General features: G+C 38.2%; 1 protein-coding gene across 1 annotated transcript in view; it reads left to right on the top strand.

Moving 5' to 3' along the window:
- The first annotated feature begins 1,839 nt into the window (after window positions 1-1,839).
- LOC139708640 (chloride intracellular channel protein 2-like) overlaps window positions 1,840-24,681 on the top strand; it is a 31,947-nt gene continuing 9,105 nt past the window's right edge. The window contains exons 1-2 of the mRNA XM_071620579.1: window positions 1,840-2,194; window positions 24,464-24,599. Coding sequence (XP_071476680.1) covers window positions 1,910-2,194; window positions 24,464-24,599 — 421 coding nt within the window. The 5' untranslated portion in view covers window positions 1,840-1,909. The remainder of the gene's footprint in view (window positions 2,195-24,463; window positions 24,600-24,681) is intronic.

Genomic DNA, 24,681 nt, shown 5'->3' with positions numbered 1-24,681 from the left:
AGCTAGCTATTATAGATGGATCTGCCCCAGAGAAAAGAAGACAATGGATTCACGTCTCATTGTATGTCTTTATGATGGTAATTGTCACCATCCCTATATACCCAATAGTGGCAAATACCACGGGGGTGCGCGAATAAGCCATGCAGTTCGGGGTTCCACTTTGAGCATGAGCAGAAACAGGTAATTTTGTACCAGCAGAGCATGTTGGTTTTAAATCTACCGAGATAAGCATCTGTGATGTAATGATTATTCAAGTAATCCTTAGAAGTATGCTTGCCACCACATCCACCTGACAGCAAAAGCAGTATTTGGCAATATGAATAGAATATGATTGTTAATACATTCACAATGCAAAGAAATGGATGCTTTCCAAAGTTGTCAATTGATTAATCATTATCACCTGATCTACGCAAGTTCATCCTTTGTTTGAACATGACTGATGAATCCCACAAATTTATACGTTGGGCAAGCTAATGCATTCCGTCGCTTGAAACTGGTGAAGTGCATAATCAATTGAGAAAGAAGAAAGATCATTTGTACCCAATTGCACATGAGCTAACCCCGAACTGGCTTATAGAAACTGCCCAAAATTGCTGCTAAAAATCAAGACTCAGATACACCTCTATGACTTGGGATAGTCCGGACATTCATCTGACAAATCCATTTATTAAGCCCTACGTGAAGATTATCACGAAATGTGATCAACATTATCAACACTATTAATCCGAAATGCTGAATGTATTGACAAGTTTAAATCAATGCTGAAAACGTATTCATTTACTCAATCCTAATTTTTGTTGGTGTTATAGTACATAATGTTGTATTTTAATTTGATGTTTTCTGTATTAATGCGCTTAGAAACGTCAGTACTAAGTGCTATAAAGGCCTAAGTGTTATTTTTATTGATTATGATGATGATAATGATGAGGATGATGATGATGATGATGACTATTATCATTATTATTATTATCAGTTTCATATGTCGGAAACAATCGTAAAGTTGACAGATTCTATACACTTTTACAACACGCAACTCAGATTCACACTTCTGTACTGTATTTCTTAGCGTGATTGACTTTGGTTTTATAATTTTTATATGTACAGCCTGTTGATATCAAAATATATTCTACATTAGGGTTATGAATCTCCAGACTGCTTCTATAGTTGGCGGTATCGAACGGAGCCCGATAATCAAAGACAGAAATGCATCTGTAACATTTTCTGTGCATCAATAGCAAACTGACAGCCATTTGAAAAATGTTAGCCCAGATTTAATTGATAATCTCAAGGCTAGGGTTGTACCAGGGAGGTGGGAAGAGACGTCTCTTGTGGTAATATCTATTCGAGTTTACACCGAAAAAGTTCTAAACTTTGTTGGTGTGCATGTGCATGGTTGCGTACGCGTATTCCAGCCCTTTCTGTCCGTTGATTGGCTTCAATGGCTTCAATGGCTTCAATGCATGTACAGTGTACTGTAGTGGGTAGTAGCAAGAGCGCACAGGTGAACAAGCTCACATCCATCCAGTACTTTCTTTGATTGTGTGCGTACGTGTCGTCGTGTGATCCCAGAGAGATTTTCTCTGATCCCGACTAGAGTGCGTGGGATGAAGTGTATTCCACACGCCTACACACTCACGTTGTGCACAATCTACTACTCTCTACACACTTGTACACTGTGTGTACGACCCACCTTCTCTCCACAAAACGTGAACATCGGGCGCCGTCGGTGAGTGGGGTCGAGCGTACACAGCTCAGCCATCCATTACTACTGCGAGTGACGACTGCTAGTACAGTGTGGTACTGGTATTACGCGCGACGGAGGCAGAGCTAGAGACAGCATTTCAATTCTAGGGATTGTTGTCGGAGAGCCAGCTTTTCGTGGATAACTTTAACGGAATAAGTCACCATCATGAACGGTGAGGACGTTGAAAACCTCGATAGTTTGAAAATCGAGGACGGACACCAAGATGAACAGACAAACGGAGCCCCAACGGAAAATTCGGAGGATGCTACTGTAGAAGAGCAAGCACCAGAAGCAGAGCCAGAAGAGCCAGCAGAGCAGGTGGAAGAGGTGGAGCAAGAGGCAGAGCCAGAACCTCAACCTGAAGAGCCGCAATCAGAACCTCAGCAGACAACGGAGCCAGAGGAAGAAGAGGACGAATCGACAGATCAACCCATCACATTGTACATTAAGGTATGAACTACAAACTAATCTCAATGTCACACAACTCACAAGCTCCACAGTGTATTTCTATATTGGATTGGTAAACTGTAAAGCTTTTAAAGGTCCTACTATAGTACTAGGATCTAGTAAAGTTTAAAATTAAGTAGTGCTTATGCGCTACTTTGTAGGAACACTTTAAATTGTGAACACCACACCTCATCGTCCGCCGGGAAGCCACTCATGAGGGGGGCTCCCGCTCATGGATCCCTTCTCCTCATGAGCACCCCAGCCACACTCATGAGGCCCCCTGTTCAATTCTCATCCATCTCACATCTATCATACAATGTATAACGTAAGCTGCCCGTATTTTGATCACAACGCCATCTAAAATTCGACCACCTGCTACATGTAGGGTCTAAATTACCGTCTATATAAAATTTCAACTGAAACCTATTTAAATAGAAGTCTAACAAAGTGTTGATAAAGACTGACTGTTATGTGCTTTTGCACGTAACACTGGAGGTCAAATCTTGGTGTGCGTGCCAGTAAATTGTCACAAGTTCGCACAGTGATAGTTTGTTACACACACATGTCCATTCCGTCAAATTCTGTCTGCTTTTTGACAAAAATTAAGTTTTAATCAACCGCCAATGTGCAGCAACCCACTGAAACACGGGCGCCAGCAGGTTTGCTCAATGCAGGGCTGCCGTACCTATCGGCCGGATCCAACCGAAATTTTTGGTGCTTTTTTTCTGGGGCTTTCACCTCTCCACACACGAATCAGCCCCATGAAAGTGAAGTCTGACATCATTTTACAAATATGCATTTTAAAGAGAAAAATGAAATAATCTCGAACTAAATATCTAGGTGGTTTCTCACCTTTATCTTGTGCATATATTCCAAAATACTTTTCCACACTGATAGAGTATCCATGACTGTATGAGACGCACATTAAAAATCAAGATAACAACAACAGGGCTGCCAACTCTCACGCATTGAGCGTGAGACTCACTCATTTTGGTCCTTTCTCACTCTAAAGCTTTATTTCATTTGCATGCATTTCTATTGATCTCACTCATTTTGACTCCTAAATTTAGCATTGGCCTATGGGGGTCTCAATCTCAACTAGTTTCCAGTGTTGGCAGCCCTGCAACAACATGTTGATGGATGGGGTAGGGGATATCCATCTCATTAACAGTGTGTAGTTTACACTGAAAACAAGGGTGCAGTGAGGGGAAACATGGGTGTGGTGGCTCTCTGCGAGTTTTGTGTATTTCTCTCTCTCTCTCTCTCTCTCTCTCTCTTTAATAAAGAAGTAGGCCTAGGCCTACATTGTATGTTGTAGCTAGTCGAACTCTCTGGCCCAATAAAGAGCATATTTGTAGTTTTCCATCTTATACGCTTAGGAACACAGAGTTAGAGGTCTACAGTATTTCTTTCAGCAGTAATCTCCCCTGTCATTTCTGTTGGCATGTAGGTCCTCCTACTGCATTGTATCAATCATAAATGTTGACAGTACTAGTAATAGTAGGGAGCTTTAGATTTTCGCGATTGGGACGTTCAGAGGAAAAAAAAATTCTGCTCATGTGCAAGAACGCGCATCAAGTCGATCTATTTTTAGCTCGTGCCTAAGTTTTTCACTACGCGCTCTGGGCTATTTTTACGTCCGCTCAATTCACGACGCAGAGAGCCACTTCATGCATCGATCAAAAGGGGGCGCCATATTATTTTTTATAGGTTGCGTCCCAGCATAAATCTAAAGCTATTTTTCTGCACGACGCAAGGGGAGAGGAGAACGTCCAACGCACTTGTCGTCTCAAACGTCCGCGCCACAAATCTGAAGCTCCCTAATATTATGCTGGTACAAAATGCACTGTGATATTTTATTGAAATGACATTTGATTGCAATGAGCTTTGGCATTGCATCAATTGATTCTTTTTAACACTGAGCAAGAGACTTTCTACAATGTACAGTGTGAATTTGTTTTTTTTTTTTTCATTTTACAGTATACTCTAGTCATCTACATGCACAGTAACACTGTACTTGAAATGTGAATACAAGTCATGGACTTCATGTAATCATTCTGGTATTCATGCAAAATGGTTTGCACTGTTATTTTAATCTCATGTTACTTGTCATACCTTCTCTGACATAGTGTACAGTTGTAACCAGAAACTGAACCAATCAACATCAAATTTATAATTATATGGTATTCCAATTGAAAAAACAAAACTACAAAGGTTTGAAAACTTGTATAATTTGCACCTATAAACTTTATGGCAGTCAGTGTCTGCAGGGGAGGGGAGGGAAAGGGAGAAGGGGGGGGGGGGGGTAAGGTGGTATTGGAATATATAGCCCACATGTCAGTGATCAACATACAAATGTATGTCTGGATGCTTTGAAATAAAGATGATGGTATAATAAGATCATTATTTTTTAACTACACATGTGTGTGAGCCCTATTGGCCGCCAGCAATCATTTCATACTAAAGATTCTATGCACACGTGGTATATAATTCCATGAATTAGATTTGTAGTGGTCACAATGCACTGCAAGTACTGCATACAGTAATCAGCAGTCTAGACCAACAATCAAGCTACCGGTACACAGTGCAAGTACTGATGATTTATTGGTCATAGTACAGTGGTGTACAAATGTACTGTACAGTTACAACTGTATGTAACATTTGCCTTCCATATTCACAGTGTACGTGTAAATAATGTACAATGACCATCACTATGATAATAACAGACTTTGAGTTTTTCATACAAAATATATTCATTGTAAAAGGAATTGTTTCTTGCCATTGTCACTATCTAAATGCAGAAGATGGTACATACATTAAAAATATAGGGCCTATAGACTCCTGTGCCCTTGCTATAAAATGTTTGGTGTACATCATGCATACAATGCACTAGTATGCATACTGGGTTGTACAGACTCATCCGTGTTGGAAAGTAAGTAATTTGCACTGTTACCTGTACAACTGTACAGTGGTCTTGGACTTTAATTGTTGAATTGAAAGCGTTCATTCCTTTTTGACCCAGTTTAATTACAAGCTGTACAAGTCATGAGGGAGCAATTGAATTGTACATTGTAGGCCCTACACACTTCACATGCTGTAGAAAGATTTTGAGTAAACAATGATTTGTTGTCACTTGCAAGTAATTTTACAAATCAATGCTAATTGTCAGCTATTCTGTACATTACATACAAGATGTATCCCGACATAGTACAAGTGTGTGCAGTAGTATTCATACTATGTGTACAATTTCTGTATGTTGCTGCATGTAAACTATTCAAATGATACAGTACAATTTTTTGTACTGTACAGTTGTAGGTGTGACATGTCTCTGCCTGAAGTCTGTAAGCAATCAGTCTATTTTCATCACACTGTAGCAAGTCACAGTACATGTATCTTTTATGTGATCTGACCATAGGGGAGGGGGCCTTCTGTTTGCTCAGGACTTCAAATCAGGACATTGTATTGACAGGTCAAAGGTTCTCCTCATGTAAATCATGGAATCGGCACAGCCTTTATGCCCCCTCGGGCCATTCTGTAAACAGCAGGAGCGAAGATCTGACCTGGCCTTTCAACAGCACCTGAGACGAAAAATAAACTGAATTGTCTCTTCTGGGTGAAAAGAGAGAAAATACTGTTTAGTCCTTGAAACAAACATGCTCCCAGTTGTAATGTGTCTATAAACTATTCACTGTCCAGATAACCTTTCTGTGGAGCCATGGTACTGATTCTCTCAGTGCCTCCAGTATCAAATCATAGCCTAAGACAAAACCGACACTGCATTTTAGATGCTTGTTGCTTTTTCAAATAATGGTGAATATGGTTTATATATGCAATTAATGCCAACATACATACAGTTGTACTACATGTACATTGTAGCTAAAGTTTTGCTTGGTAACTTCAGTATGGTATAGAGCACAAAGAAAGAAATCAATAATACAATGTCTGTGAACACATACAGTATTGCATATACAACGTATACAAGGCCTTGTATGTGTAAACTGTAAATGCGTGCAGTGTAGGACTACATAAAAGTAGCAGATGTACAGACAAGTATGAACCGAAGAGTAGAAACTGAAAGGATGTACGGTAGTGATGAAAATCTCTTTCAAGAATCATATTTTCGTATTTGTGTGAAAGATACAGTATTATACAGATCATACAGAGATATACAAATAAGTTGTGCAATTACTACTGGGTAAACCCTGACCTTCATATCTTGCATAGATTTCAGGCAAAAGTCTCGATTTTGTATTCCTTTTTAAGATCTGACATTCTTTCCACCCCAGCACAGTATAGTACGGAAGCCAAACGACATGCGATTAAATACTAGTGCGAGCTTGTTAGGTGATTACAATGTCATTGATTTACCATGGCAACTAATGCTTTTCAATATTACAGAGTTGTGACGTGATGGTATCTAAGATTCATTCATAGAAAACAGTGCATGTTAAGATTGTACAATGTAGTTTCAACCTGACATTGTAAAGAAATATCTGTATGCAAGGTTCATGAAGAGTACATGTACGTTGTATGCGTTACAGTATTGTACATTTAGGTACTGGATGCTTAGTGTCACCCATTAAAACTGAGCATTTGTTGAGAGCATGAGACTATTTCAATTGAACATGTGGATCATTCACATTTTTTTTTTAAACTGAGTATTCTACCACAATTTTATCATTATTGTTATCAGCAAAACAGAATGGGAAGTATTCATTTTGATGCTGTAAAGAGATGAGTACCTGTAGTAAGGCACTATAAAATCACTGACTACCAATTTTCAAGTTGATTTACACCATGTAAAACCTAAGATGAGATTTTCATTTTGTCATATAAAATTTAGAGATAATGGTCTTGAGTTTCATGAATACACTTTACAAATACACATGTAAAAATATTAATTTTGACAAGCTCCAATTCATCTTTTTAACATTCTAAAAGACTTCAATGTGCACAAACTATGAAGTGGGTGTGCACATTGTACACTGCATGGCATGCTTATTGCTGTATCGTATGCATGGAGTACATGGCTTGATTGAAATACTGTACGTTGTAGCGTAATTGTACAAATTGTTTTCAAAACCCATGTACAAGGTCACATTCCAAGTCCCTTTTATGGTCTGACTGCAGAATGATTCAGCAGCCAAATATTGATTTTGACAATTATGATGATGATCATACTGTACAAACTGTTTTAGTTTACAGTCCTGGCTTTGATAGTTAAAAGTTCAATAATGCACACAATGGTCTGTATAAAGAATAATCAAGGATGCTTTTTCTTGTATGGCATTTGTTATCAGAGATTGTTTCTGACAACCAGAGAGCTTGTATTAAAAAATATTTTTCAACACACATAAGATTATAAAGAAGACAACTACTGGTACAGTAGCCTATTGCTTACAAACTGGATTCTGAGTATAAAAAACATATTTTGTACATTAAATACATTTACACAGTGTAGGAACAGATGCGATAGATACATTGTACAACATTGTTATTGGGTCTTCAGGGAAAAATGTCCATAAATTTCTTTGGCAAGTCGTTATTGTACAGTTGTACCAATCTACACCCTACATTGTAGTACTACACATGTCAACTGTAGCTGAATGTAAAGTACAGTACTTTGTTTAAATACAGTGTGCAAAAACTAATGACTGAAGGATGTTTCAGGTGCTGTGATATTTGCATTCCTCAAGTACATAAATTGCATTAATTTAATACATCTGTACACTCATACAGTTTGTACATGTACATGTAGTGCAGAGATTGTCGAATACTCATGAATTAAAAATACTTCTATTAATTCAGCATTCCGGTTGTGCTATGAAGCACTGATAGGTATTGCACATTGTAACCATGCAAGGAGACATTAATGTACATATTGTATACTGTAATGTTTCATTTGTTTTCACACTTGTTATACTCGTACACTGTATGTCCAATAGGCCAACTCAGTAGGATGCACTACAGGTACAGTATGGACCGACATGCACATGGATGTAATGGCTATTACTTACACTTGTAATAGTAAATGCTTCTATTTATCACCCATGTAGCCCAGAAAGAGATACTAACATAAAAATGATCTTCACCGTCAAAAAGTTCTGTTTCTTGTTGTCAGTCATAGCTGTGGTAAATACAGTTGTTAAGGAGAAACAAGAAGAATTGGAAGAAGGTATTCAACAGTGAGAGAAATGGGTGTGTGCCTTTTCAAAACTTGTCACATTGGGAAAAGGTTGCAGTATCACTGATAACGACATGAACTTTAGCCCCAGGTATGTCGTTTAGTCTTTTGGTAAAAGATAATGCAGACCCTACTATCTTTATAAAACTTTTGCTGTATATTTGTACATTTGTATCATACAATATGGGGTACAACTGTAAATATCTGAATAAGTCTTGACTGTGCATATTTTGAAATGCTTGAAGAAACAATGATAGAAAATACAGTGTACAATGTATGTCATTCCCCCCCCCCCCCTCCATCTCTGTGTCAATAAAGAGATCGGAGATAAATAATGAAATGATAAGCAACACTTTGAGGGGGGAGGGAGCAACTTAGAACTGACTAGGAATGTTCCCTTTTTCTCTTTGTAAAAAGGTGATTACATTGTACGTATACAACTGTAGATTGTCTGCATTCCAATAGATACTCAGCAATATTTCAAGTGGAGTGTTCAAGACTTTTGATTGCACAATCAGAACATTCGCCATCATTAAATATGCATCATAATACTAGTACTTTACACGTATCTTGAGAAGTTTATGAGGTGCTCATTTATTGACTAGTTTCCTGCAATGAGAGATCGTGTGATAATGGCACAAGGGGCGGCTCTACATGTACCTCTTCCAGTAGATTCCAAGCAATGTTCTCTGTTGCATGAAAAATGGGGTGAAATGAAGAGCAAACAGCACTCTAGTCACATTTTCGTGCAACAACAATTTTACATTCTTGCGCCGCCAGGCATGGACAGCATACTAGGTTTTCTCGTCTATTTTGAGCACCGAGGTCAGATAAAAGGTTGAACTCTTGTAACGTGATTGTACGGAATCCACCCTGCAAGCAAGGAATCAAGACAAGGCATTGCTACATGTACATGAACTCCTCTAGATTGAGATGAGCCATGAGGGCAGAGTCTTCTTGCGCCCTTTACTACTAAAAGCATCCTGACACCATTGATGCTTCAGCTACATCAGGCCCTGTTATCAACCCATTGCTATAAATGGAAACTGGTTGTACTGCATAGCAAACCTTGAAAATTACAATACCTTGGAGGCAAAAATGGTGGAAAGTCATAAAGCGGTATCAAAGTTAAAGTCTCGTCCACTGAAAGATTTATATAAAGATAATGTCATACAAACATGTAGCATACAGTTGTATTCATTATATGTTTGTAAAGCCACATCTACACGTAGTATGCACAAATTATCTTTTTGACCATTTTCCATTAACACTGTATTGCTAAATAGTTAAATGAATTAATTTCTTAATTCTCTGAAGTTGCATTTTCATCATTGTTGTTGGTTAAAGTCTGCTTTGAAAGGGGTGACATTTCACTAGCAAACAAGATCTGTATTAATCAGTAGACACAGAGCTACAGATGTAACCAGTACATATTGAATCTTCCACCTCCCTGGTACAGCATTCTCTTTGAACCCCAGCCAGAGCCCCCAGTTTCATGTGTGGCCTGTGTTTTGTGTTGCACGGAGGTCGGGATGAAAGCTATTGGGTTAACTTATTACCGTAAAGTTCCGTGTATAAGACGCACTATTTTTTCGTCGGAAAACGTTGAAAATCGGGGGTGCGTCGTATACACGGGTACAGTCGAATCACGGAAAAAAATCCGTCATGTACACCCAATTTTATAAGGCCAACTTGGGGCCATGTATGCCCATCGACGTTTGGAAGGTAAGCAATCACTAAAACTTACGGATAAAAGAGCGATCTTTCAATCTGGACACACACAAAAGCTGCAAATACTAGTACGAGATAAACTTACATCGGCCTTGTGCAGTAACGATGTATCAATCTGGCCATAGACAACACTAATCAAAAGCTGTAACAGCACTGCTGTATGCTACCGATGTCAGTCTACCAAGCTACCAACAGCCAACCTAGTAGCTGGAATACGCGATGTACAGGTATCATTACTAAATTACCGATACCGTAAAACTTATCAATGTACTAGTATCAATATGGCCATAGACAAAAGCTGTAAAATACGGAGTAGGATCGACACTATGTCACCGTAAATATGAACGATGTGTGAAGCATGCATGCACATGTCGTTCGTATGCTCTTCATTTCACGAGTGCGAGGCCAGCTAGGATAGCACAGCTAGACTGTAGCTAGCTAGCTAGCTAGCAAGCCTTTGGCAAAGGCAGCAGCTGCAGAGAGAGGCTTTTGCAATGGACTCGCGTGCACACAGCGATCGGATCGAAGCGCGCTTGCCCGTTGCGCGCTGTGTGTGCAAGTCCGTTGCTCTCTGTGTGCATGTGCTGAAATTATAGCGAGCTGCCTTTTGCAAAAGGCTAGCACTGTGCATACAAACATGGTACAAGAGACACACATGTTACTGGTAACAGTGCATGAGTGTAATTACCGTACGCACCGTACGTCTTGCCGTATGATCCCTCTGCTACACTTGTTGATGTTTTTCTTATTTCTCGTAATGAACCTTCCAGTCTGACATGCGTCAATATGCGAGACACCCTCTGCTATGTATGACAGCAAAGATCGTACTTTACACTCATGAGTACGATATGCATGACACATGTACCACGATTGAAAGGCGAAACAATAGCAAGTGAGTACCGAGACAAGTCTCGCATTTTGCGTCTTCCATATTTTGTTGATGTCCGATGAATACCGTTAAAAGAAAATATAAAAGGAAACGAAAAATAGAGCAAATACATGCTGCATTCTAGGGAAATTTTGAGCTGAAATAATATGTATGACACATGCAATATTTGCGTGGACATTTTCGTGTTTTTTTTTTTTTAATTTTAGGTCCGAAATTAGGGGTGCGTCTTATACACGGGTGCGTCTTATACACGGAACTTTACGGTAATTATGTGTGTTTCAGCAGAAAAGATAGTACTGTGAATGTGGTTGCCAGGTGGAAATTTAACACATTTTGCAAAAATGATTATGTCACAAAAATATTGAACTACTGTGAAGGGATCCTTGATTCTACTGTATGAATGTGCAAATGCCTTTTATAGTTTCATGATATCTTGAGCAAGCAAATTTCACTGATACTGGCACAGTGTGAAAAAGTGATCATGTAGGCATAGGTACAACTTGTACCTAGATGGAAAAGGTGTTACTTAAAATTACAGTATAAAGAGAGGCCACCTCTCCCCATCATTCAGAGTGTATTGTGTCTCTCAGGATCAAGAAATTTTATGAAGTGTATCAGACATACATTTTAATGTTGTTTTATGTTGGAGATAGAGAAAGAAAGACAGAGAGTGAGGGGAGAGATAAAGCGTTGTTTGTGGACTACATCTGTACGTAGGTTGGGCAAATTTTCATGAGGGAATAATTTCTCAACAAACAATGTAGTTTCAGACCAGTGGTTTCAATCTGTGCAGTTGTTTCCACATTCCCCCAAATGGGGTGCCCTGTGCGGATATCAACAACTTAACAAGGGAGGATTATGATTTAGAAATATGCCAGCTGTTTTGTAGCTTCAGGCTGGTGAAGATGCGTCATCCGTCTAGCATCACTTGGTATAATAGTTTGGGTCTGACTAGAAGTCTTGGGGCGCGATACTAAAATTTTTTCTCTGGTGGCCAGTTCGGACCACTAAAAGCTGTGTATTCTGACATTTTGGTAGGGTGAAAATGATACAGTGTACATTATACTGTATGTGGTGCCCCAAAACTGCTCTAAGTTATGGATTGTTATGTTTGCTTAGAGTCTAAGCAAACATAACAATCCATTTTTGATCTCGTTTGCCCCATCAGGCCGCCAAAGATAACCTTCATTGTAATCTGGTGGCCCAACATCAAAGTTTAGTGGCACTAGGTCATCACTTGTGTTGAGCCATAAGTCTCCATTTACCTGTACTCTTTACATTTTAGCTTTGTGAAGGAGAATCTACAGTGTACTTTATGTTGCAAGGAACTGATCGTTCAAAATACAGTGTATTTGATGAATGACATATTTTGATATGGACTGTCTGAACTGAGCCAAAGAATGCATTATTTGAAAATAATTTGCTCTTCAGATTGGTCTTGAAGAAAGATTTGGAAAAATTGTGCAGAGACTTTGCCAGTGCATACAGTAGGAATTTTATGATGGAGATGGTATGTGTATTTCACATATTTGCAAGTTTATATTGTAGACTATGCTATGCAAAGTAAATCAAGGCCTTAAAGATTATGTTTAATACCATGGTATTTATGATGCTCATTAATTGTACCATATTTGCATTTTTGCTGTGGTTCATAAGTATTTACAAATTCATTGTTTGGTAACAAAATATTAGCTCCAAACAGCGACACGCCCAGGCATGCAAAATTTCTATCTGGCTTTACTTTATTGACACAATTTGTGTACACTGTACTCCAGTCAATGTGCTGAAGGTGAAATACAAGTTCTGGTGCCAAATCATTTATCAACTGGGAGCTGCATGTACATAAATGCAAAACATTTTGAATAAAAGTCACAGTATTTTACAGTCATATAGAATGATATGTTTCCAGTATACAGTAGAAAGTTCATCTACGTTTCTGCAAACTTCATTTCATGTTTCTGTGTAAAGCGTGTGTACAGTAGGGCCTATATCAGCATTCTCCTCTGTTTTTTTTCTTTTTTTTCTGTTTTTGATCAGTGACTACAATGACCTGCTTGGTGTGCTGCTGAACACTTGTCTCATGTTTCTACAAGGTCTCATGTATCAATTGCTTGATGGGATATCAGGTTCCATGCTACAGGTTCCATGCTACAAAGTACCATGTTGTAGTTGGCAATGATGGCATTCACAGATAACCAATGCTTTATAGTAACATGAATGAGATCAACAGTATGTCTGACATCTTCAATATCTATTTCACACATCTAGTAGGATATTAAAGGACAAGTTCACCTTCATAAACATAAGATTGAGAGAATGTAGCAATATTAGTAGAACACATCAGTGAAAGTTTGAGGAAAATTGGACAATCCGTTCAAAAGTTATGATTTTTTGAAGTTTTTGTGCAGTAACCGCTGGATGAGAAGACTACTGCAGTGTACGATGTCACATGCGTACAACAATATAAGGAAAATATGAAGAGAATTTCACAAAATTCCATCTTTTGGAAAAAGTACACATTCCCCTGACTCGTTACCGACAAATGTTATGGGTAATATTATTCCCCCTGCCTTTAGAAAGAGGCAAGTCAAGTGCTCTTTTATTATGCGAAAAAAGTGAAAACATGTTGAATTTTCTTTTACATTTTCTTTATACTGTTGTACGCATATGACTCACAAGCTGTAATAGTCTCCTCATCCAGCGGTTCCAACACAAAAATTTAAAAAATTCATAACTTTTGCATCGATTGTCCAATTTTCCTCAAACTTTCACTGATGTGTTCTACTAATATTGAACATTGCATTTTCTCAATCCTTATGTTTATGAAGGTGAACTTGTCCTTTAAGACAGATTATTCAGATACAATGTAGATGATGCTTATGGTTGACAATGAATAAAGGAGTAACATGCTCTATCTGAATCCCCCCAATAAAAAACAATAAACATACAAACAAAACAAAAAATGAAACTTTATACATTTTGTATAAATTTGCTTGACTTGTCAATAGCTCTCATGTTGTTTGTAAAAAGTTCTATGCTGTTTCTCTATGTTTGGCCTTTGATGTCACTGTGGAATGCTTTCAAAGGTAAGAGAGATACATTGCATTGAGAGTAAAGATTATAGATTGAAGGAAGTGACCACATACTCTCCTTTTTAGACAGAAAATTAAGTGAAAATTCTGTTTCAGTTGAAATAGGCCTCCACTGCGATGAAGGATTTGTGATGACACTTCTTGCTTTATGAAGCTCAGTGACATTAATAATTTGAGCCCTGGTGCTCGTAGTGATTGCCCATCTATCTTGATGCTCTTGAAAAGATCGTATACATGAAGTTTAGTTAAAAATTATTCTTTCATTTAGTTTTTTTTTAGACTGCTCCAGATTGTGTCATTTTGTTTTGATTTTGTTTTTTCTTGTTTTGCTTTGTTTGTTTGTTTGTTTGTTTGTTTGTTTGTTTGTTCTTTTTTTTTTGGGGGGGGGGGTCGTTACGGCTACAGCCAGGGCTCATGACATCTTGATATCAAATAAACAACGAAGGCAAAGAGGGCTTTACAAATGGCACCAGTGTTATGATTTGATGTTGTACAGTGTACAGTACACTGTACATGCTACAATGTACACTGTACGGTACACATGTAATCAATGCTACATGTACAGAGACTCCAACCCCAAGCACCTTCTGATCTGGAGATTCTCCCGCCTGAAACCCCCTGAAAACGGGAGACTCCAACTTGATGTGCTCGAAGTTCCTTGAGGCCGGGGTCCAGGGCCCGCTTGGGCCCTGGCAGCTCTAATAATTAGGATTCTTGATGCTCTCTCTTGCTATCAAAGGCTTATTTTTCAACATACGAAGACAAAAAGTAAGAAATCATTTCAAGCGGGAGACACAGAGCCAGGGCGGGAGAAATTACCTCTCAGGCGGGAGAACGGGAGATTTTGCAAAAATGGGCTTTCGGCGGGAGATCTCCCGTCGAAAGCGGGAGAGTTGGAGTCTCTGCATGTATTATTGGTTTTGACTGTTCTTCCTTTCAGTTCCCTCCCCCCCCCCCCCCCCCCCTAACATACACATCCCCATATGGTCAAGCTGCCTGTATGAAAGGCTCTGTTTAGAAAGTTTAGGTGTGGGACTGAATGGCCCTATACCGCAGTACACAGAAAGTCCCTTTTCAGGTGTACACAGCATTCCAATGCAATTGCTCTTCACCGCATCAGATGGGCGTGCACCCAGTTTCAGAGTGCGTGTACTTTTCCTAGTCTCCTAGTTCAGACTCTTCTGTATTATGTTCCCTTTTGAAACTTCTGCTGTACAACTGCATGAATGAGCAAACATACATTATGTATACTGTACACATAGAAGACTGCAAAGCAGTGCTGATAACATTACACAAAACAATGTTTAGTGTACTATTTAGAAAGGAGATTTTAGAGGGCAGAATTCCATGGGTCTTTGATTGATGTCGCGATCTCCGTGGAGTACAAACATGATGACAGTTATGTTTGTATTGTTTGCCTAGTATGATCTGCATTCTTTCCTGACTGAAAACCACAGCTCTTTGGTATCCAGCTGATGTACATTTACACTGTATACTGACTCATTAGGAAAGAATAAAAGACATGAAAGAGAGTGTTCCATTGTGTTAAATCAATTAAGGAAATGAGTAATATAGGGGGAAAAAAAAGTTGTGTTGCCACTGTTGGAGACCCAATACTGGAAAAAGGTGAGAGGGCTGGTATATGAGACTACACCACCCACCACCATTGAGTATGCAGGGGAGGGTCATACAAAAGATGAAGCCAAGTATGACTGGAGTACCCTCCCCTGCCACAAACCCTGGCAGGCTGACAAAGTGCCATTGTGTCGTGTTTGTAGGTCCGGCTTTGTGCAAGCGGAGTCGTCCTATTCAGGGGGCTTTTTCGAGTGGGGTCAGGTATGCAAGATGGAATCAGCATCGCTCGGCTTCAGTTATCATGGGCTCACTCTGCCACTGCATGACAGCACACTTTTTATACACAGTTTATAACTCCTAAACACAAGTTCTGTTCACATTGGTGGTCACGTCTGGAGGCTGTAGATGTTGCATAAGATTGTTGTTATTACAAAACAAGTCAAAGAACATTTTTATAACTGTGACTTTAAGTAAATATCAAATCCTCTCCTAATGAATTTAGTACATTATGTCAGCAATGTCGAAGATAATGAAATAGTTGCAAGATCCAAATTGCCTATGATTAGAAAGATCTTGGCTACCAGTAAAGTGCACAGACTCTAACGACTACCAACACTGGTGTGTTGACCATATTAGCTTGGGACTACAGTTAAAGTTTTCATGTGAGCAATTTTTCATGCTCGGCCGGATAAGATGAATTTCTATTGTTTATAATTTTGTGAAATCAAGACATCAACTACTGGAAACTGTATGCAAGCAAAAATATTTGCGTGCTTTTATTTTTCGCGCTAGTTCCTGGTTGTGAGAAATGTGCAAAAATTTCAACACGACAAAAATGTCCACCTTTACAATACTCAAGAGTTCGTTATACGATTGTAACATACAGTGTGTACATCGTAGCATGTGTACCAGCAAAACAGGACTGCTTACCACTTCAATGTGCAGGTACAAGGCCTATTATATTGCTGAGGTAACATAAAGAATAATGCTATTAGTATTGCTATGAGTAAAGACAGAAAGCTATACAGTTATACATTTCACATTGAAATTGTATGGATACATCTGTGTTTCAGGTGCGAAATTAAAGACACACAGAAATAATGACTCTGATCCCGATATGAATGTCACACGCATTTCTCCGCTCAGGAGAGAACTCCACGATCGCGAATTTAACCACTTGCGAAATTGTTGGGAGGTGGCGATTCACGAAAATTTAGACTCACTAAATATATGGTGAATGTGCATTGTCTATGCTGATCTTGTTCTCCTTGGATTCAGAATCGCAGAATTATTCAGTCAAAAATGTTGACAGAATTTGTCATGCTCTCATTCCCTAGACATTAATTTTCCAGTGAGTGAAAAGAATGGCATGAATAGTGCTACATACAGGGGATAGGATAATTTTTTTTTCTCATTCCTTCCAACACTCCCCCCCCCCCCCCCCCCCAAAAAAAAAGGAAAAGAAAAAAAAAAAGAGAGTCCAGATACTGTTGAACAGTCTGGTTCTTCCAAAACCAACAGTACGTCCCTTGGTTATTTCGTGGAACAGACAATGGACTGAAAATTGCATCCTGCACTGGGCTGAAAGAAAGTCATTATAAACCTCAAATTGCCCAGGGCGGGCTGCAGTACCTACAATTTGTACAATGCATTGCAATATGACTGGAATATGCATTTATATTAAAACTTTATGACAAATGAACATCATTTACATTTCACATGCCAAATCATACAATACAAAACAGGCTGGCCTGGGAAACACAGAATGGTGGTTTTAGCCTACAGCACCTGTTGGATATGAAATGGCATGATACAGTATGCAATTTGTAGACAGGTTGTTTGGTTCAAATGTTCACAGTTTGCTGGGTGTTTATAGAGAAGAGGTCATGTGGGTGCATGCTGTTGCCAATTTAGGGATAGGATATGTCATCAGTGCAATGCTTTGGCAAGGTTTTGTCACCAAGGTGCCAACTGATATCCTTTTCCTTTGTTATATATATATATATATTTTGGTGTTACACTAGATCAGCATATCATTTGTACAGTTCATTTTGCCAAAAAAACTGCAGGCTTCATGGAACATACTGTTTTGCCCCAATATTATTGCTAAACTACAGCGTGTACATGTATCTCTTGCAGCAAGAAAGATTCAAATACTGTTTTTCCACCAAAAATAAGCCCCCCCCCTCCCAGAATACTACAATGCTCTTCCTAATCTTATTAAAGGTTGACACCCCTATTGTTTTTTTTTTGTATATGTGAGAAGAAATTTAAAATTTTGATGTGCAATAAATATCACATTTTCATCTAATGGCTGCAAGATAAGGCATTCATCACCTGATTTTTGCAGGATCGAATAGCTCAAAACATTGCAAGGAATTCATTGTTCATTCTTTTTTTTGGGGGGGGGGGGTGACTTGAATATTTTTTTTTCTTCTTCATAATACATGAAATCACACACTGACATGCCAAGATATAAGTTAAGCAAACAAGAATATGTCTGCATTGTCTGTTGCGATGTAAATGTCTGCAGATGTCTGCAGACTTACAACATGCTATGCCTGTTTGTACATGAAGAGTTTGTTCGCAAAAACCGATAAGTCCATATTTGCCAAATGGAGATATTTGCGATTAAAGGTCAAGAAAAATAAAGAGAATAATAAATTTTTTTTTTGCTCTTTTGACCATAACTTCAAAAAAAGTACCTTTATATGTAGTGACCAATATATCATTTAAAAGGTATTATTTTCTACTTTATGACAGAGACCTTACTTAAAAATCTTCAAAAATGGACTTAGCGGTTTTTGCGAACAAACTCTTCACATGTATTCAAGGTGTTGTAAGTAGTGACCCTGTGTACAGCTGAAGTCTCAAAAGCAAGCATAATAGTGGTGCACATAGGTCCTACAATCTGTGGCAGCAGTCTCTCACTTTCTATTTTGTCTAGAAATATAATTAGTTAATTTAGAAGCAAGCAAGAGAGTTTTTTTTAAATTCTCAGCTGCGATTTATAGACACTTAAAAAACTTTCGGAGCTTGTGATAACAAAAAGAGTCACAGTATCACAGCAACCCTTTTTTTTTTGGTCTTCTCTATATTCATATTGACCATTCACTAAACTTGAAAGTAAATACACAAGATTTTCATTTTTTTTTTTCTTGTATAACATACATAACTCAGCATTCTGTCGATAAAAAAGAAATGACAGTGTAGTATCTGTTTGAATGGAGCTATGACTGCACAAACTATAAAGTGTGTACAATGTGGACTGGCCGTGGTTTGTCTTCACTTGTGGTCATGTGACCAGCAGGTTTCAACTCTCTAGTGTGAGAGGTAACGTGGGTCAAAGTCCTAGCTCTGAATGGGGGCAACCATGCAGGCGGCTGCTCACTTGTTAGGGCCAGCGTTTGGCTTGAAATAGGCTAGGTTACAATGTAAAGTACACACTTGATGAACAATGCTAGTCGTCTATTGATTTGGTACTGAATCAGCCTTTGTGCTGTACACACTCAGGAGATGTGTAGGAAGAAATTATTGAATTATTTATTATTAAATTATTTTTTTTTGACAAGGTTTTGACAAGGAAAATTTCTTTCTAGTGATACACATACAGGGAAATCTCATCAGGAATGGTTTATAGTAATAGTACATTCATTTTCATTTTCATTTTTTTTTTTTTGGGGGGGGGGGTATAGGGGTGGCGAGGGGAAAGGGGAAACTGCAAAATATGGTGCATGGAAAACAAGTATCCAAGACATGTTTGCAGTACAAAGATTTTGTACATCTGTAGGGATGAGGGTGTGTGTTTTAGCAATATGATTTATTGCTTCTTTGCTATGTACAACCACAACAATAAGATTTGCCTAAATTAAAAAATAATTCTTTCCTTGAAGTTATGTTACATTTATTATGATTATGATTATGATTATGACTATAACTATGATTATGATTATGATTTAATGGGATTATGATTATGATTATGGTCATTATTTTTATTTTGTATCCACAAGCCTAAGGGGAGCACAGCCCCAGGCCATGAAACTTTTGGTACATGTACCATTCTGTAGCTGATTGCAGTCCTGCCATTTCAAATTTTGATCATTCATTTTGCTACCAATTTTTAGTCAGTGCATATTTTCAGATCTCAATTGTTAAATCTTGAGTCACTAAGCCTCAGTTTACTTTACTGCAACAAGTCATTCATTAACGCAAGAATGTGAATGGGAACTGACATGCACTCTCTTTGTAGCAAGCCACACAGAGTTTGTGCAATGTGCACTTGACCTAACCCTCGATAAGTAGTCAATATTTGTTTTATGATATTGCATTCTTGCGGGGTATTTGGCGGAGAGTTCAAGGAAATAAAATAGTGCCTGATATTGCAGACACCAAATTGATCTATTGTACATTTGGAACTGGTGACTGTACATGTAAATTGCATTTCTTATTTGACAAGGGTATGACCTGGCATTACAAAACCAGTAAAAAGCTGCCAGATATTATTTAGTGGAGGTCAAATTGTGAAAGAGGAGATCCTGAGCTTCATCAATGTTGTATTCTATTCCCTGGCATATGTAAATCATGCACTGATTTGTGCACAAATATGTGATACACCAAATATGTATCCTTGACATGAACTAAACAGGATCTGTCTGTTTGATTAAAACATGTCTGCAAAAACTATAGAATTTTATAACCTTCATCCATCTGAATGTATTGAACATTCACTATTCAGTTTGCCCAGCTGTATTACTCTAAATGAGTTATTTTGTACACTTGTATCATTCAGGAGTGTACATTTTGTAGTACATGTATCTACTGCATGACTGTTTATAGAATTTGCCATTACATTTCTTTTGTATGGAGCATATGATTGAATATTTCTGTGTGGTACATATCATTTGCTGTTTTTCTAAATTCAGTGATCTGCCTGAAATATGTACATATGTTTTTCAATGCCCTGGCCTATTAACCCATTGAGGATGAGTCCTGAGTAGACTCAGAAACGCGTGTTGTAGCAAAATCAGTCTGTCCTCAGCGTGTTAAAAAAAGAAAAAGAAAAAAAAAAGATTGCTTTCTTAGCCTAGTGTGCACTATACAGAAAGCATGTAATGGCTGACATCAATATTAAAGTATAGGCCTGGCGATGCATGATTCACTAAAATGTAGGATCAGATGATGTTCCGAGAGTCAGGGACAACACTCACTATTGTGCATCCGTGTCTGTATCCCCGACATACGTTGTACGATGTAGCCACAGTAGCACACATGGAGCACGACAGTATGTGAATCCATGCTCTCTTCATTAATGTGCCCACATGGCCAGTGTACACGCAACCAATAGGGGTGGGTGTAGTCTCCTCTTGTGCATCCCATGTGTAATGTCACACATTCATCTCATAATGTCTGTGTGACAGCGATGTTCTATCACTTGCCAAATCATCCAGGTTGTTGTTGTTTTATTTCCGGTGTACAGTAGGTGATGGCAGGTAAAATGTACATCATACTTAATGAGGGCATTAATGGCAGGATCTAGTCATGTAACTGATTGGGGTCTCTGCTGAGATGGCATCCGAGCCTTTGTAGCTGGTGATAACAGTGTGATTGCACAACAGAAAATACACTTCATTTTAATTTAAGGGTCCATTAAATGTCACATGGGTTATACCGACTCCAGAGATATGAAGTTGTATAAATGATGGCCAACTGTAAAGCAGACCTTGTCGAAACCTATTCTGGCAATTATCATGGTTTATGTGTTTGGTCACAGATATGGCTCAGTGAAGAGTTATCAATGTGACATACCAGAGAGAGGTTGGTAGATTAAAGGGAGTGGAGAGAGAGAATGTGTATACCCCACATTGGTATATATATATTTTTATGCCTCCGCCACAAAGTGGTGCCGGAGGCATTATGTTTTCGGGTTGTCCGTCCGTCCGTCCATCCGTCCTTCCGTCCGTCCGTAATGAATTTTGTGGACAAGGTAACTATCAAAACCTTTTGAGGTATCCTAATGAAATTTGGCATGTATGTGTATTAGGGGGTGAAGTTGTGCCTATCAACTTTTGGGTGCACATGCTCAAGGTTAAAGGTCAAAAGGTCAAGGTCAAATACATGAAACTTCACTATTTCCATCATATCTGTGCAATGCCTGAAGATGTTTTCTTGAAACTATAGTGTATACATGTATTACCCAATTAAGATTATCTGGTGAAAGTTTTGGTCATGAGGTCAAAGGTCAAAGGTCAAAAGGTCAAGGTCAAATACGTAAAATTTCACTATTTCCACCATACCTATGCAATGCCTGAAGATATTTTCTTGAAACTTAGTGTATACATGCATTACCCAATTGGGATTCTCTGGTGAAAGTTTGGGTCATGAGGTCAAAGGTCAAAGGTCAAAAGGTCAAGTAAAGATATTAAAACTTCACTTTTTTCTCCGTAACTTGGAAATTGTTCAAGGTATCTTCATATGGAACATAGTATATATGCATGTACTGACTGGCAGTGATTATCTAGAGGATTTAGGGATCATGGGGTCAAAGGTCAGGGGTCAAAGGTCAAGGGCAACGCTTCAAAATTTTACTATTTCCCTCATGTTTACGCAATGCCAGCAGGATTATTATTTTTCTACACTAGGTGTATGCATGTTTAACCTAATAGAGATTCTCTGGAAAGTTTTTTTTTTCTTCTTTTGTTTTTGCCTCAAAGGTAAAAAGGTCTAAGATCAAGTGAAAGTGCTGAACTGATTTTTTCCTCCATATCTCGGAAGTGGCTAAAGCTATCTTGAAACGTACTACATATTTATGCATCTTCTGCCTTACAGTGATTATCTTATGAATTTTAGGGTCAAAGGCCAGATGAAAATGGTAACAATTTACTATTCAATACAGAAATCGCACCTTTACTCAATACATAAACATATGAATGGGTCAAAGTCAAGTTAAAGTCTGTAAATCCCAAATACATGCTCTCATATATAGGTCAAGGAAGGTGAGCATTCAACACATTTGTGACAAACTTGTCATTTTAACATTTTGCCAATTTTGTGAAAATGTAATCACACATTGTCCACATGTACTATTTAGACCTATTAGGAGAATCATGCATTATGGCGGAGGCATAACAGTCGCCATAGCGACATTTCTAGTATGATTTGACACTGTGAAATAGACCAGGCATGATGCAAATTTATGGACTCTAACAAGCCTGACAGAAAGTTCTGATCTCACAAAGCTACCAAATTAATCAAAGGTTGATAATTATTAATGATCCACAAAATATTTGTACATCAACTGGTTTTAAGTTAGATTTTATTAGTGACACTTTCAGTTCTGTTTACTTTTAGATATTTACATAAAAACAACCTTTATTCTTTACCTTCATGATGCAAATGCATTTCGCATCATGTGAAGTCATGTGCAATATTATGGAAAGCCAATAAATAGTACTTGTTTGGCCTTTTTCTGGAAGTGTTAATAGCACTTGATGATTGCTGTGTCCTTTGTTGGAAGTGGTACCACCCACACAGAGGTTTGAGTGGCATTGTAAAAACCATGATATTCACACAACAGGGAAGCCACAAAGATTTCAGCTCAGTGGCCTGAGGATTGTGATTACATGTATTTTTGCTGGACCATAGTTTTGATGAAATGAGGGGAGAGCAATTTTCTTATGCATAAATGTCTACTCCACCCACCAACCCACACCCACACACACACACACACACACACACATTTTGTATCTATAGTACATTTGTGTACAAGTTGAGCTGCTGTGAGCCGTCATTACAGAAGGGTGGACATGCAAAAAGTATTTTTATCTGTAATAACGCAGCATATGATGACATTTGTTTGATATTTATTCCATACTGTTGCTAACATGCTTTTGATGTGCCATACATGTATGTGGAGTAAGCTATTACAATTGTACATTGTATTAACATGAAATATCGCAGATGATTTCTTTCCTTAAGTTACCACTTGACTTGCACATCAATCACATTTATTTCACATGTTGTCATCTGTTTTCAACTGTATGGAAAAGAGAACAAAGATAGAAATTGGTATTCACTTACGTGCAGTCACTCAAATCCTGATAAACATGATGTTGTCCTGAGAGTGAATTTAACGCTTTCATTACATCTCTGCTTGCCTTTCACTAGCATTGTGTGTGTGTGTGTGTGTGTGTGTGTGTATGTGTGTGTGTGTGTATTATAAGTAACCTTTCTGATTTCTGTGCCCTCGATGTTATAATGACTTTATTAAAATCATTTATTCTTGTAATTTGGTTTGGGTGATGTGAAATTTTCTCTACCCATATTGCATAGAGATGTTCACACTTACAATGTACATCTACCTGAGTATTAAAGCTGGATTAATATACAATCGTTGATATCATGCTTTATGCACAAAAGTCCTACGATCATATCATTTTGATAGTCTACAGTATTATAGTAAGATCATACAATGTAACAGTTTCCTGGATTTAAAACACACTTACATACTGTATACTCCGAATATTTCGCGAGGTTTTCATTTTTGCGAATTTTGCGAGTCAGGTGCCATTCGCGAAATTAAAGACACACAAAAATATTGACTCTGATCCCGATGTGAATGTGACGTACGCGTGTACACTTCTCCGTTAAGTACAGGGCTCCATGATCGCGAATTTAACCACTCGTGAAATCATCGGGAATCCTTGATTCGCGAAAATTTAGACTCGCGAAATACATGGCGTATACAGTACACAAATGTGCATTAAATTATTTTCATATCCCTCTTGTTTATTCCTAATATGCAGGCTGGCGTAGAAAACAAAATAGCAGACTGCCCTCTGTGTCAGCGACTGTTCATGATCATCACCCTGAAGAACATTAGATACCAAGTATGCACGGTCAACAAGGAAATTCTACCGGCAGAATACAAGAAAATGTTAGGTAGGTTTTGACAATGAAATTATGTAAGTATAATTGTGTTTCCTTTAGTTTCTGATTGAAAAATTTGGAGGTTACACTTGAC

Source organism: Diadema antillarum, unplaced genomic scaffold (assembly GCF_040938485.1).
Source record: "Diadema antillarum isolate AM-2024a unplaced genomic scaffold, OU_Dant_1.0 seq00001360_RagTag, whole genome shotgun sequence".
Classification (NCBI taxonomy): Eukaryota; Metazoa; Echinodermata; class Echinoidea; order Diadematoida; family Diadematidae; genus Diadema; species Diadema antillarum.
This window is presented reverse-complemented; position numbering and strand designations above follow the sequence as displayed.